General features: G+C 39.0%; 1 protein-coding gene across 1 annotated transcript; it reads right to left on the bottom strand.

The window, feature by feature from the left end:
- Nucleotides 1-667: 667 nt before the first annotated feature.
- LOC138892510 (uncharacterized) lies at nt 668-2,763 on the bottom strand. The gene is made up of 4 exons (XM_070176235.1): nt 2,407-2,763; nt 1,883-2,078; nt 1,249-1,794; nt 668-1,119 (listed from the first exon to the last, which is right to left on the bottom strand). The coding sequence occupies exons 1-4, from the start codon at nt 2,761-2,763 to the stop codon at nt 668-670; spliced, it is 1,551 nt and encodes a 516-aa protein (XP_070032336.1).
- Nucleotides 2,764-14,786: the final 12,023 nt, after the last annotated feature.

Below are 14,786 nucleotides of genomic sequence, written 5' to 3'. Positions count from 1 at the left end.
CTCTCTATATCTGAAATGAAATCCAAACTCCCCATGCTCTCCGCCTTTCTAATCAAGCGTCTACAACCATATTAGCCTTCTCCGGATGATAAAGAATAGTGATATCATATCCTTTAACAGATCCAACCATCTCTACTGCCTCAAATTCAAATCTTTCTATTTAAACAGATGTTGGAGACTCTGATGATGCGTATACACCTCAGAAGACACACCATATAAGTAATGCCTTCAAATCTAGAGCGCGTGTACATTAGATGCAAACTCCAAATCATGCACCATGTAGTTCTTCTCATTGGGCTTCAGCTGGCGTAATGCATAGGAAATCAACCTGTCGTCCTATATCAACACACATCCAAGACCAACACACGAAGCATCACAATAAAATGTGTACAACCCCGATCCTCAAGACAAAACCAAAACTAGAGCCTTAGTCAAAGTAGTCTTGAGCTTCTTAAAGCTCTCCTGATTAAACTAAGTCAATGAGGTTGTAATAGATGAGAATCCCTCCACAAAGCAACAATAATACCCAGCAAGCTAAGAAAATTCTGATTTCTATCGCGGTAGAAGGTCTAGGCCAACTCTGAACTATTTCAATCTTCTTTAGATCTACCTTTATTCTATAACTAGACATCACGTGGCCCAAGAATGCCATCGAGTCCAACAAAAACTAACACTTGGAGAACATAGCATACAGTTTCTTCTCCCGCAAAATTTGAAGCACAGTCCTCAAATGATGTCCGTGCTCCTCAACACTACGGGAATATACCATGATATCATCAATGAACACAATTACAAAAGAATCCAAATAAGGACAAAATACATTGTTCATCAAATACCTAAAAGCTACTGGGGCTTTAGTCAAACCAAAAGACATCACCAAAATCTCATAATGCCTATAACGAATCCTGAAAGTAGTCTTAGGAATGTCTGAAGCCCTGATCTTCAATTGGTGAAACCCCAATCTCAAGTCAATCGTGGAGTACACCCTAGAAGCCTGAAGATGCCCAAATAAATCATCAATGCGAGGAAATAGATATTTGTTCTTGATGGTAACCTTGTTCAACTGCTTGTAGTTAAGACACATCCTAATGGAACCATCCTTCTTCTTTACAAATAACACTGGCACACTCCACAATGATATAGTAGACCTGATGAACCATTTATCTAGCAACTCTTGCAATTCTTCTTTCAATTCCTTCAACTATGTTGGAGCCATGCGATACATCGGTATAGATGTGCTTTGAGTACCAAGTATCAAATCAATACCAAAATCAATATCCCTATCGAGTGACATGGCCGGTAGGTCAACAGGGAAAACATTTGAAAACTCCCTCGCTATTTGAACTGACTTAACAATAGGAGTATTAGTACTAACATCTCTAACAAAGGCTAAGTATGCCAAACACCCCTTTTCAACCATCCGTTGAGTCTTCAGAAATGAAACCACTCTACTAAAAGTATGCCCAAGAAAACCTATCCATTCCAACCTCAGCAAAGCCAATGTCACGATCTTAGTGTGACAATCAAGAATAGTATGATATGGAGATAACCAATACATACCAAAAATCATATCAAAGTCCACCATACTAAGGAACAGTAGATTAACACTAGTCTCGTAACTCCCAATGGTAACCAAACAAGACCGACACACACGATCCACCACAATAGAGTCACCAACAGGTATAGATACATGAACATGGATAACAAGAGAACTACAGGGTAAATCCAAAGGAGATGCAAAGTACGATGACACATAGGAATATGTTGAACCAAGATTAAACAGATTTGATGTATCTTTGTGACAAACCGAAATAGTACTTGTAATGACTGCATCAGATGCCTTGGAATGCAAAACAATAAGCCTGACCTCTGCCCGACTGACCTCCACCTCTAGGAAGCCTCCTAACTACCTGAGCTCTACCTCTAGTTGGTTGAGCCAGAGGTGTAACAACTAGAACTGGAGTTACTACTTGAGAACCCTGTTGTGCTGCGCCTCTACCATGCTTGGGGCAATCCCTCTCGATATGCCCTACCTCTCCATACTCAAAACAACCTCGAGCTGAGAATGACTGATGAATCTAAGGCTACCTCCGATAACCCAAGTAACCACTTGAAGAACCCTGGATTGAAGGAGTACGGTAGAAAATGTGTGTTGGTTATGCACTGAAGAAAGACTAAACTAGAGCACCACAAGCAGGCTGGTAAGCTGAAGGAACTGGCCTGTTAGGATGGCCTCTCCCAGAATAATCCCTACCTCTAGACGAGGTATAGCTGAATCCGCTGGAATGTTGGGGCCTCTTGCCCTCATCACCATGTGCTTCTACTCTGACCCCGGATGCGCTCAATCCTACAAGCTATCCATAGCAATCTATATACCAATATTCAACCCCCAATGAACCTCCTCACCTTCCTAGCCTCGGTAGGGACCAAAAAAGCTGCATGGCAGGATATCTCAATGAATCCCATCTTATACTCGGTAACAGACAAATGACCCAGCTGAAGTATCTCAAAATGGCCATGCATCTCCTCCTTTTTCGTTAGGGGAATGAACCTCTCTAAATGGCCATGCAGCTGAAGTTTCCCTGCTATCCTGCTACGCTCATATGAACGCCACCACCTCTTGGGTGGCCCCTTAAGCTGAAAAGTAGTGAAATTGACCCTATTCAACTCTACTAAACCAATATTTCGCAGAATCTCCTGACAATCATCTAAGAAACCATGTGCATCTACTAAAGGATCATCATCAAAATATGGAGGACCCATCTTCCTGAACCGATCAAACCTCTTCTACTCCTCATCATACATAGTGGCCTCCACTACTAGCCTAGCAGCAACCACTGGAGGATGTCCCCTAATCAGTAATACTCCTGGTGTTTGATAAACAGCAGAAACCTACTCAGAAGTGTGAGTAACGGGACTTTGTACCCCCTCCTGCCCTACCTGAGAAATAGTTGATGCCACAGGAAGTACTCTGGTATGTGTCACACCCTCTACAAGACAAACCAAATGAACAAGAGCATCCTGAAGTATTGGGTAGCAATAAACCCCTCTCTAACTTGAGTTGGTTTAACTGGCTCACCGTGATAAAAAACCTACACCTCAACTGGAGCTTCTAGTTGCTCTGCAATGGCTGCTTGACTGCGTTGTATGCACCAACCATGCCTTTGCCTCGGCCTCTCGTGATCCTAGCCTGGGGTGATGGAGCCTACCCAACTACTCCCGATGAGCGTGTTCTCACCATCTGCCAGATAATAAAAAGACAGTGACTCAAACTTCGGATCAATAAAGCTACACGATAAACAATGAAAGAAAGGGAAATTTGCTAAAATCATGTAGTCTCTCGGAGATAAGTAGAGACGTCTCCGTACCGATCCACAAGACTCTACTAGACCTGCTCATGAATCATGAGACCTACAACACCCAGAGCTATGACCAACTTGTCACTATCCAAATTTCCATCTTAAGATCGTAAAAGCGCCTAGTGGTGCTTGTTAAGCATGCCAACTCGCAATCCAAAAAATAAAGTCTATTTCCTTTAATTAACGGTGACATATTATAAATAAAGATAGAAACAGTCCAAAACTATAATAATATCTGATATAGTCATTACACATTCTAAACATGGCCTAAGCAATAGAACCCCCAAGACTAGGTGGCACAAGTACACAAGCAACTACAAAAAAAGAATAAGTCTTTATAATAACAAAGTTGTCTAAATTGCAAATAGACGGTAAGCGGTAATGGAACAGGAACTCGGGCACTGTGAAATGAATCCATGAAGTGCATCTCACCCTGAGTCTCTTTGATACCACTTAAGCTCAAGGGGAAGATCCACTAGCTCCAACCTGAGGATCTCCACAAAATTTGTACAAAAGCGTAGTATGAATACACCACAATTGATACCCAGTAAGTATCAAGTCTAACCTAGAAGAAGTAGCAGTGAGGGTAGATGCATCAGAATACTTACATGTATAGATATAAATAACGAAACTTAGAACTAAAATAGTAGATATTGTCATAACTAACAGGAATCAAGGATATCAACAGTCGAAGAGTATAAAGCATGCTTTTTCCAGTATAAGAAATAATCGTAACGCTGCTCAAATATAGTATTTATAGATAGCATTCTCAAACAATAGAGTCATGGCTCCAAACTACCATATAAGGATGTCAAGTAATAATTAGCATCTAAATGAATGCATCTAAGTGAGACACAGGTATCTATGCATGGTCAAACGCTGCTCAAATATAGTACCACGACACACAATCTATGAATCACAAAAACCTGATATGAAATCCATGTATTGACCATGCTCCCAAGGCCCAAAGTAACATGCATAATCACCTGACTCCGGAGAGACAGATCCAAATCCAAGCGCAAAGAGGAGCTTAATAATTCACTCATAATCAAATATCCGATCATCATGTCCTGTGAGACATAACTGTAGTTCATCTGAACGCCTTACCTTTCATGCCAAAATCCTCATTCTGAATCATGTATCTATATAAAAACATGTACGCATGTGTTCCGGGATTATAGATAAAGGATGCTTAAGGACTTAATAAACATTATACAGATATGTGCTCATGGAATTTCTATATGACTACGAATGATGTAACCAATTCAACATATCAAGAATAAGTTCTTATGCCTTCACAAACAATCATAAACCTAGGTTGGATCGCTAACATGAACACAAGAGAAAAGGTAGTCATATAAGCCAAACAAATCAAGAATCAAATGAGCACATAGTCAAAACAAGGCATAAAATATAAAAATTTGACCCTGGCCTTGATATAAACATGGTAAGTGCATATACGCTCGCCACCACATATATACAGCACCCCTAATACCCTAAACATATAGCAATCAAGTCAAATCCTAGGGGTTTCACTCTTAACAATGTTAGCCTAGAGACTTACCTTCATCCAGTAAGCTAATATTTACCAAAATGCCAAATAGTCAACAATCCAACTCCAAACGGCTCGAATCTAGTCAAATACAATCTAATCACATCAATAAAATCCATACAAATTGATCTCAAATGATAAAGTTTGAATCGTTCACCAAATACACAAAGTCAACCAAAAATTCAACCCGGGTTCGCTTCCTGAAACCCTATATAACTCACAAATCCTGAATACCCATTCAAATACGAGTCCAAATAAAGTCACTTTCCAATGGTTTTGCCAAATCCCCCAAATGTCACTTTAAAATCCAAGCTTTTATGTGTAGAAACCCATGGATAAACATGATATAAAGTCAAAATCCAAGTATAAATCCAAATTGCTTACCTCCAATGATGTAGTTAATTTTCTCTTTCAAATCTCCCATTCTCGAAGTCTAAGACTGAAAATAGGATAAAGTGGGTAAAAGTCCCAAAATCTCAACTTAAATGTTCTGCCCAGGTAAACACATCGCGATACCGGAACCACCTTCACAATCACAAAAGCCAAAATATGCCCATTTGTTGCTCCCACTCAGCGAATGCGGACACCTAGTCGTGAACATGGTGCACTACCTTGCTACGCTTACATGAGCTGAGGAACCAATGATGTAAAATCATACAAAATAACACCAACTATGGCCTCATAAGCAATATATTTCCGGAAAGGAACACCCTTAATGCCAATTGTTCAAATGATACAAAATTCATAGAAAGCAACTCTTAGAATATTTTTCATAGATCACAACTTTATATTACATGGCTCTTTCTGCAAGGACTCCAATTAATGGGGGTTGCATCTTCAATGAGTTGGCCGCAGATGCGATGGTTGTATCTACGCGAGCCTTGTTGCTTCTGTGACATTTACACTGACGCTTGTTCTCATTTGTAGATTGTTTGGTCACTTCGGCGATGTCTCTTCTGCGATACATTTTCTGCATTTGCGATACGTATCTGAAAGAAAGGGTAAGAGTTTCGAGTTTAGCTTATTTTCTTCTGGTTTTGAGATCTAGACTTTGAGTAGAGGCAATTTTGTAAGAGCTTTGATTCCCAACTTCTACGGTTAGTAATTTTAATTTATTTTTGACTTATTTCCATGATTTTCTATATATTTTCTGTCACGCCCTGACCTCGGCGAGCGCGGGGCTCGACCGAGATATCCCAGTCAAGCAAGCTTGTACAATGCCTTATACCCGAACTTACCCATGAATAACAGGAAGATATATTTCATTAAGTAAACAATGAGAAGGTCAATGGACAACATTAATTCATTACCACTAGTCACGTCATTTTTAAGTTTTCCAAAATATTACATACACTTTCATATTTTTAAGTGGAACATGTGGTACAATTACAACATCTTTAGTTTGACTTTCCCATAACCATGGTACAACCCACACTATGTCTACGGAGCTCTAACAGATACAAAAGTGTACTATGATAGTGCCGGCAACAAGGCCCCGACTATACCTCAAAATGTAATTCATGAGAAGCAAAAGATACATGACCCCAAAATGAAGAGGAGCTCAACAAATTAGCTGGGAAGAGGGTGTACTGCTATCACTAATCAATGCCTCCTGCTGTGCAACCACCTGCATCCATTAAAGATGCAGCGCCCCCGGCAAAAGGGACGTTAGTACATATGGAAAAGTACTAGTATGTAAGACTAAACACCCTCTCAATAGGACGAGTTACAATACAAGAAGAAATAATCATAGTATCAGTGGAACCCTCAAACAATACCAAAACATCAAGTTAGGATCAAGATATGCTTTCAAGTAAATTACATTATTTTAGGTTGGGTGATCTTTTGTACCGATATACGATCGTGTTTTTAGCACGGAGTCCGATCACGGCCCGATCGGCTATGTCGTCTCACCCAAAGACATCCAATCACAATCATAATTGCAATCTCAATCCCTATCTAAATCACTATCTCAAGCACAATCACCACCATGTGTGTGGCATGGCGTCCGATCTCGACCCGATCAGCTAGGACGTCTCACCACAATGTTGTGTGGATCGACATCACCCTTTGCTAGCAATCATCTCTATGATGCCCCAACCTCGGGGAGCGCTACCGGTGCTCAACCGAGATAACCCACCTGAGCAAGCCTGTACAATACCTTCTGCCTGAACTCACCCATGAATAAAGAGAAGATCTACTTCATTAATTAGACCCTGAGAAGATCATGTGAGCAGCACTGATTCATTACCATTAGTTACATCATTTATAAGTCTCAAAATAATACACTTTCATAGCTTGATGTGGAACATGTGGTACAAATACAACATTACTAGTTTGACCTTCCCAACACCAATATACTACCCACACTATGTCTACGGAGCCTCTAATAGATACAAAATACTACTATGATTGTGTCGGCAACAAGGCCCCGTCTATACCTCAAAATATAATGCACAGAGAATAAAAGATACACGACCCCGAAATGAAGTGGGGCTCACCAAGTCAGCTCGGAAGAGGTGTACCACTATCACTTATCAAAGCCGCCTATTGTGGAACCACCTGTATCCATTAAAGATGCAGCGCCCCTGACAAAAGGGACGTTAGTACATATGGAATAATAATAGTATGAATGACTAAACACCCTCTCAATAGAACGAATAATAAAACAAGGAAGAACAATCATAGATTCAACGGGAGCCTCAAACAATACCAATACATCAAGTGAGGAGCAAGATAAGATTTCAAGTAAATTATTACATTATTTTAGGTTGGGAGTTCTTTAGTACCGATATACCACAATTTCTTTAGCACGGAGTCCGATCACGGCCCGATCGGCTAGGCCGTCTCACCAAAAGACATCCAATCACAATCATAATCACTATTTTAATCACTATCTCAATCACAATCTCAAGCACAATCACCACCATGTGTGCGGCATGGCATCCAATCTTGACCCGACCGACTAGGCCGTCTCACCACAATGTCATGTGGATCGACATTACCCTTTGCTAGCAATCATCTTATCCCATTTAAGGGGAATAATCTCATCACATCAATCTCATCCAAAATAAGGGCAATAATCACAATACACTCCTACACCGACATGTGTAGTTTCTGGGTTAGGTTATTTCAATCTACCCTTCCTCGGTGACTAACGATACTCCCAAATGCTTATTATATAAAGGAATTTTATCTTATTTCATTGTTTTTACTCATTTTTTCATTTAATTGTCACTAGTGGCCACAAATGTAATACCATACTTTAGTATTTCATGTTCACCCCTTTCACTTTCAAACATCATAATGGATTATCAACAACAAAGCATCTCTAATTACGAGTACACATATGAGCAAATAAGAGTCTTAGGCACATTGAGCTTTCTTCCACAATTTGGCATAATAACTAGCAATTGAGACATAATTGAATTCATAGTATTTCGACCCATGGTCACATTTGAATACAATCTCGAAGGATAACACAATATGATAAGAGCATTCAGAATACATTTTGAACATATATCTTTCGACATAGAGTTTATTCGGAATAGTCAAATTTATAAGGAATAACTCGGAACATGAGACATAAGAGCTTGAGCCAATCATGATTACAACTTACGAGTACATCATGGATTCGATTCTACAAGAGGAATTTAGCCAACATACCTTGCTTTGAGCTCCCTTAAGTACTATAATGTTCCAGAAATCCTTGAAACCTCAATTCATTTAGAAACACAACAAAATTGGACCATAATTAGGAAGATACTCGGGGTTTCAGCTTATTTGAGATTTTATAAAACACTAGGTAGGCATTATGTTTTTAAGGTCCCCCTATGGTAGATTCATTCATCCCATAACACAATATCTACCCTTTTGTGCTCAACTACCTTCCCACAACTTTGTTAGTACATGCATGCATAGATAACACCCCCCAAACCTAAGAATCACACTCCCCATAACCCATCTTCTACCCCCAAACTCGAAATTAAAGACTTAAGTATGGAACCTTACCTCTTGATGAAGATCTTATGAGTTTTTCCTTCTAACCCCAAGTTCTGCTTCATTCCATGGCCGATCTGCGGCCCACAAATTGGTTATGCGGTCGCATAGTGGACCCCAGAAATGCCATGCTCTGCAAAATGATTCTTTCTCAGGAGACGACATGACCCAAGAATGTGACGGATTCAAGCCAAAATTCACCCTTCGAAAACTTTGCATATAACTTGTGTGGATATAGCTGGAATCTCAACCCGCACCCATAACAACTGTATCAGTACAACATTGTATGCACTCCATAAGAAAGTAGCACCTATCGTGACTAATGAATGAGAAGTAAAAATCAAATGTGATATTTGAGATCATATGAGTTACAGGGAATTCCAGTATTCGTGGATACTAAGATAAGCTAAGTATCCATGTAGCAAGTGGCAGATCGACCAAGAAAAGTAATTGCTTATGTTTGAAGACAACTAAGAAGGCACGAAAGGAAATATATGGTGCTAACAAGTTAAAGGAAGGTTGCGAGTAGTATAAATTGATATGTGTAGGTCACACACTAATGTATGGAAGAGTGACAAGGATTTAGGTAGATAGGAGCAAGGATAAGAAAAGATGAGTGAGAAGGTGACAAGAATAGGTAAGGCTTCAGAATTAAGCCTATAAAAATGAGAGAGTTGATGGTTTTCGTATGTTATAGAAAGCTCTGTATAGCTTGGATAAACTCGGAGGAGTTTAAGACTAGCAGCATTTAGAAGAGATGGAATGTTGCCCTGGTAATAGAATAGGAGTGTGAGGGTGATAAGCGATAAGAGGATGATGTTTAGAAATATAGTCTTCGATTGAAGTAATGATTTAATGAAAAGGTATTTCATAAATTTCATGGGATTAGAATACCCCCATAAGATGAATCACATTGGGATGCTATGAAATACGGTTATTGAAGTATAGTATCGTCCCTAAGGTGGATTAGGCAAATCACTTTAGATGTTCCCTAATGAGACATGAGCCCTAGTGACAATGTATTATGTAAGAAGTTTCAAGTTATCAGTGATAGATTATGGATCAACATTAAGGTGAATAAACAATGGATGGATAAAATTTACAAAGTATGAGATGAGATTAGGCTGTCATTCTTAAGATAAACAGTAATGAAGAAGAACTAAAGGACTTAGATTTATACATATGGGTTAAGCAGCGAGAGAGTAACCTGGTGTTGGGTTGCAGACCTCGGTAATAATAAACCGACCTAAGTGTTATGGTATAGTATAACCTACCTAGATATAGTAAAGCCATAAGCATAGATAATCGAGGCTATGAAACGAAATATAGCAATAGTCATAAGTTCGACAAAGTACCAAGCGAAGAACTTCAGTTTACCTGTAGATGCCCCGAGGGATAGCTTGAAATAATTTTGTATATGTTCACAAAGTGAGTCCAAGATATTGGCTAAAATCTAGAGGAAAAAGGAGAGAAGATTCACGCATAAAAGGACAGAGTCATACAGGCTGCATCACATAGGGTAGCAAAATTTACGAGATTAGAAGAATTCCGACCACAAGTCATGATGTGAGAAGAGGCCTAAAGGGGGGAATGCCCTGGCCTTTGAATTTATTCACAGAACAATTGCCTAGATGGCAAGGACAATATTAAAGTATTCGCAAGAGCTATAGGTTATGAGACTGATAAGCACATCAGTCAACATTCGAGAACGAATGTTCCAAAGGGGGAAATGATGTTACACCCCATGTTTTCGTACGTGAAATTACGTCATAATTTAATTGATGTAATATCGGAAATGAGATCCTATTTGAAAGTATATAAAGTGATGAATGTAAAGGGGGAAATGATGTTACACCCCTCGTTTTCGCAAGCCTTTAAGAGTTAACATTCAGGGATGAATGTTTCTAAGGGGGAAGGATGTTACACCTCGTACATCAGATTTCACTGTCATTATAAGATTATCTAATGTAAGCTCAAAAAGGATGAAATCCTTCTACAATGATAAGGAAGGTTTATCGAAGTCGTAAGTAAGTTAAGATGAATGAGAATTGGAAAAAAACTAATGAGATAATTGTTACATCATGTGCGTCCCAAGGTGATGTATAATGAATATGTGACTTGTTAATAATTATTTAAATTAGTTTAAAGTCATAATATAACTATATATGATGTTTATATGTAAAATATAAAGTTTGGGAAAATCGTATTTAACTTACGGAAAAATCGAGTTAAGATTTGCCTTGTAACGAGCCGTTTTGAGAAATTAAATTTGTAAGTTTTATGATGTTATTTTGGTCCAAATCATTTATTCATATGAAATCAGGGTATAGAAATGTGAATTTTTAAAGTAGGGTCGCCAAGTCACGTCGCCACACTGCGGAGAAACTGGCAGGTTTATAGGCCAGGTTGCGAGGCAGTTTTCTCCCAATATATTGAGATTTAGAGGGAGATATTTAAATGTAATTAAATCCCCATGTGTCTAGTTTCCAACTCTACAAACCGTTTGTCAATACGATATCGGAGTGGAGAGATACAAGCGTCCGAAGTTGCACCGCTCAAGCTGCCAAGCAGGCAGCTTACCCACCTGCTTGGAGAATTGAGGCGGTGGGCTTATAAGTGATCTTTTTCCCTTATATCTCATCAATATACATAGATTACTTACACTAAAACACTTTCAATCTCTCCAAGTCTGTTCCAAGAAATTTCAAGCAAGATCAACATTGTTTTCACGAAATCAAGAAACGATAACATTAGAACGATCCCTATGACGTAAGTATCACTACACCGCCTCTCATTTCTTTATAATTTTAGTTTTGTAAGGTACTTAATGGTTAATAAAACACCTACTTTCTGTATTTAAGCTTTTTAAATCTCAAGGAAGGTTGCTAAATTTATTTCCTAATAGTCAAAACTCACGGGACGGTGATCGAAAGCCATCCGTTCGATTTCTTCTACTTGTAGTGGACTATTTTGTAGTCCACTCATATTGGCCTCTTATGATGCTAATTTATGGAGTTTGAAAGGATAAAGGGCGTGGATTCCACATGTGTTAGGATAGTGGGCTGGTCGCTAATTGTTGCAATTTCAGGCTAATATATAACTTGTTGATGGTGTGTGTTTCGGTATATTTGGGCTTTTTGTTGTATTAAAGGTCCTGAATTGTAGATAGGTTGTTTTTGAGTTGCTGATTGTATTGTGTTATTGTCTCACCTATATTAGGCTTAAGGAAGCAGAAAAATCAGGGGAAATGCCGCCCGTTTTGTTACAGATTAAGTTACTTTCATTATATAAATGAGAGAGACATTCGTAGCTTGACAATAGCTTCACTGTCATTTTTGTAGATTAAGGTGCAGTGAGCTGAGTTTAGCATTGTTATTGGACAGATTTCTATAAGGTATGTTAAGGCTATCCCTTCTTTCCTTCTGGCATGATCCATATGATACAAACAAAACGAGCAAACCCACAACTTTCATAAATGACTCTATTCATAGAAGTACTAGGGGTGCCTATGTTCTTGATTCCCCATGTGTCATGTTATTATATCGTTTGTTCATGGGTCTCAGATAATACATAAGTTGATGTAGTTTATTTCATGATATTAACCGAAGGCATATTGATCTTCTGACATTCCGAGAGATCTTATCGACTTACTTCCTTATGCGGTATTCATTTATACATGTACATTGATCCATGACCATATGGCATTATATACGTATATATTATATGTATATGGGGTATGGGGAAAGGTTACGGTATTATTTACGCACCACCACCTGATCAATTGGTATACATTGATGATTTTTCCCACAGAGGGTGAGTTGCTATGATGGGATACCCTCAAAGGTTTCATGATATTATGTACGCATTTGGTCAGTATGATTTGGGCATGTATTGATTGGTATGGTGGGACCTTGTCCCTACCTTTATGATGTTTATGTATTCTTAGAGGCTTGTAGATAAATGTCATGTATATGGATACTTGTATGGTCTTGTCATCCTATTTTTTGAGTGTACAAATAATCTTGTCAGCCTTATAGGCCCCTATCTCACATGTATAAGTTTCTATATCATGTTGGGTCATCCTATGTCTAGTATTCCCTTATATTTTATTCTGGTTATCTCATGACAGTCCTTCTGACCCATTTACCTATAATAGTATGATAAGAAAGATATGTTACGTTGGTACTGGGCTAAGTTAGGCATCGGGTGCTCGTCGCGGCCCTTCAGTTTGGGCCGTGACATTCTACCCCCAAACTTAAAATTGGAGACTAGGGTATGGAACCTTACCTCTTCGATGAAGATCCTGTGTGTTTTTCCTTGTGAATTCTCCAAGTCTTGAGCAAAGACTGATGAACAATTAGCTTAGGAATCCCCTATCACTCTACACCACTTTCCTCTCACTAAAATATCAGTTAGGACCAGCCAAAATAAACCCCAATTGTTTTTATAAAAATGGGATCGAGTGAAAATTTCCAAAATGTAAACTCTACGAAGTCTGGCCTGCAATTGCAGACCGGACCGCAAAACAGGTATGCGGGCCGCAAAAGGGACCGCAAAAAAAGGTCCCAAAAACTATGCAGGGCTGAACAGGTCTACGACAAATCTGCGGTCCACAGATCAATTCTGCGGTCAAATAACGGACCGCAGAACCTGCTTCCAAAGTCCTTTCATGTTGGTTCTACAATGGATTGTGCAGCCCGCGAAATGGTTATGCAGCCGCATAATGATCTTCAAAATAAGCACAAGTTCTGCTTCACTCCGCAGCTGATCTACGGCTCACAAAGTGTTTCTACGGTCGCATAGTGGACCGCAGAACTGTACAACCCACATAGTCTGTACCGCGGCGAGTTCTACATCCCTCAATCACATTACTCTACCTCGGCGCCACGAAACCCCGGGTTCTAGGTGAAAATTTAACACAATCCACTCATATACCGACACATGTAGTTTCGGGGTTAGGTCATTTCAACCTACCATTCCTTGGTGACTAACGATACTCCCAAATGTTTATTATATAAAGGACTTTCAGCTCATTTTATAGTCTTTTACTCATCTTTTCATTTCATTGGCACTAGTGGCCACACATGTAATATCATTCGTGGCACGTCGGTCGTAAGTCGTATTTCGTATTTCATACTCACCCCTTTCACTTTCAAGCATCATCATGGGGTATCATTAACAAGGCATTTCTAATCAAGATTTTCAGTACACACATGAGCAATTAAGAGTCTTAGACACATTAAATTTTCTTTCACAATTTGGCATAATATCTTTCGTTTGAAGCACTACTTGAAGTCATAATATTTTAACACACAAGCCATACTTTGAGCATATTCTCGAATGATAACATAATATGACAAGAGCATTCGGAACACATTTTAAACATATATCTTTCGACACAAAGCTTATTCGGAATAGTCAAATTTATAATGACTAACTCGGGACATGAGAAATAAGAAATTGGCCCATCATACTTGAGACTTACGAGAGCATCGTGGGATTCAATTCTAAGAGAGAAGTTTAGCCAACATACCTCGCTTTCAACTTCCTTAAATTACTACAATGTTCTGTAAGACCTAGCAACTTCAATCTATTATGAAACATAACAAAATTGAACCATAATTAGGAAGATACTCGGGTTTTCAGCTCATTTGAGCATTTTATCAAACACTAGGTGGACACTGTGATTTCAAGGTCCTCCTATGGTGGATTCCTTAATCCCACAACCCAATATCTTCCCTTTTTATCTCAACAACCTTCCCACAACTTTGTTGATACATGCATGCATAGATAACATCCCCATACCAAAGAATCACACTCTCAATTATCCATCTTCTACCTCAAACTCGAAATTGAATACTAGGGTATGGAACCTT

This window comes from Nicotiana tomentosiformis, chromosome 5 (genome assembly GCF_000390325.3).
Source record: "Nicotiana tomentosiformis chromosome 5, ASM39032v3, whole genome shotgun sequence".
Lineage (NCBI taxonomy): Eukaryota > Viridiplantae > Streptophyta > Magnoliopsida > Solanales > Solanaceae > Nicotiana > Nicotiana tomentosiformis.
Note: the sequence above shows the minus strand (reverse complement) of the source record. Positions and strands in the feature narration are given on the sequence as shown.

Excerpts from the sequence above, each read along its gene's own strand:
- LOC138892510 (XM_070176235.1), bottom strand. The coding sequence starts at position 2,763 with ATGGGTCCTCCATATTTTGATGATGATCCTTTAGTAGATGCACATGGT. Across the intron at positions 2,079-2,406 it reads TCCCTACCGAGGCTAGGAAG|ATTCATCAGTCATTCTCAGC; the intron begins GTGAGGAGGTTC and ends AGGTAGCCTTAG. Across the intron at positions 1,120-1,248 it reads TGGTATTGATTTGATACTTG|TGTTATTTGTAAAGAAGAAG; the intron begins GTACTCAAAGCA and ends GGAGTGTGCCAG.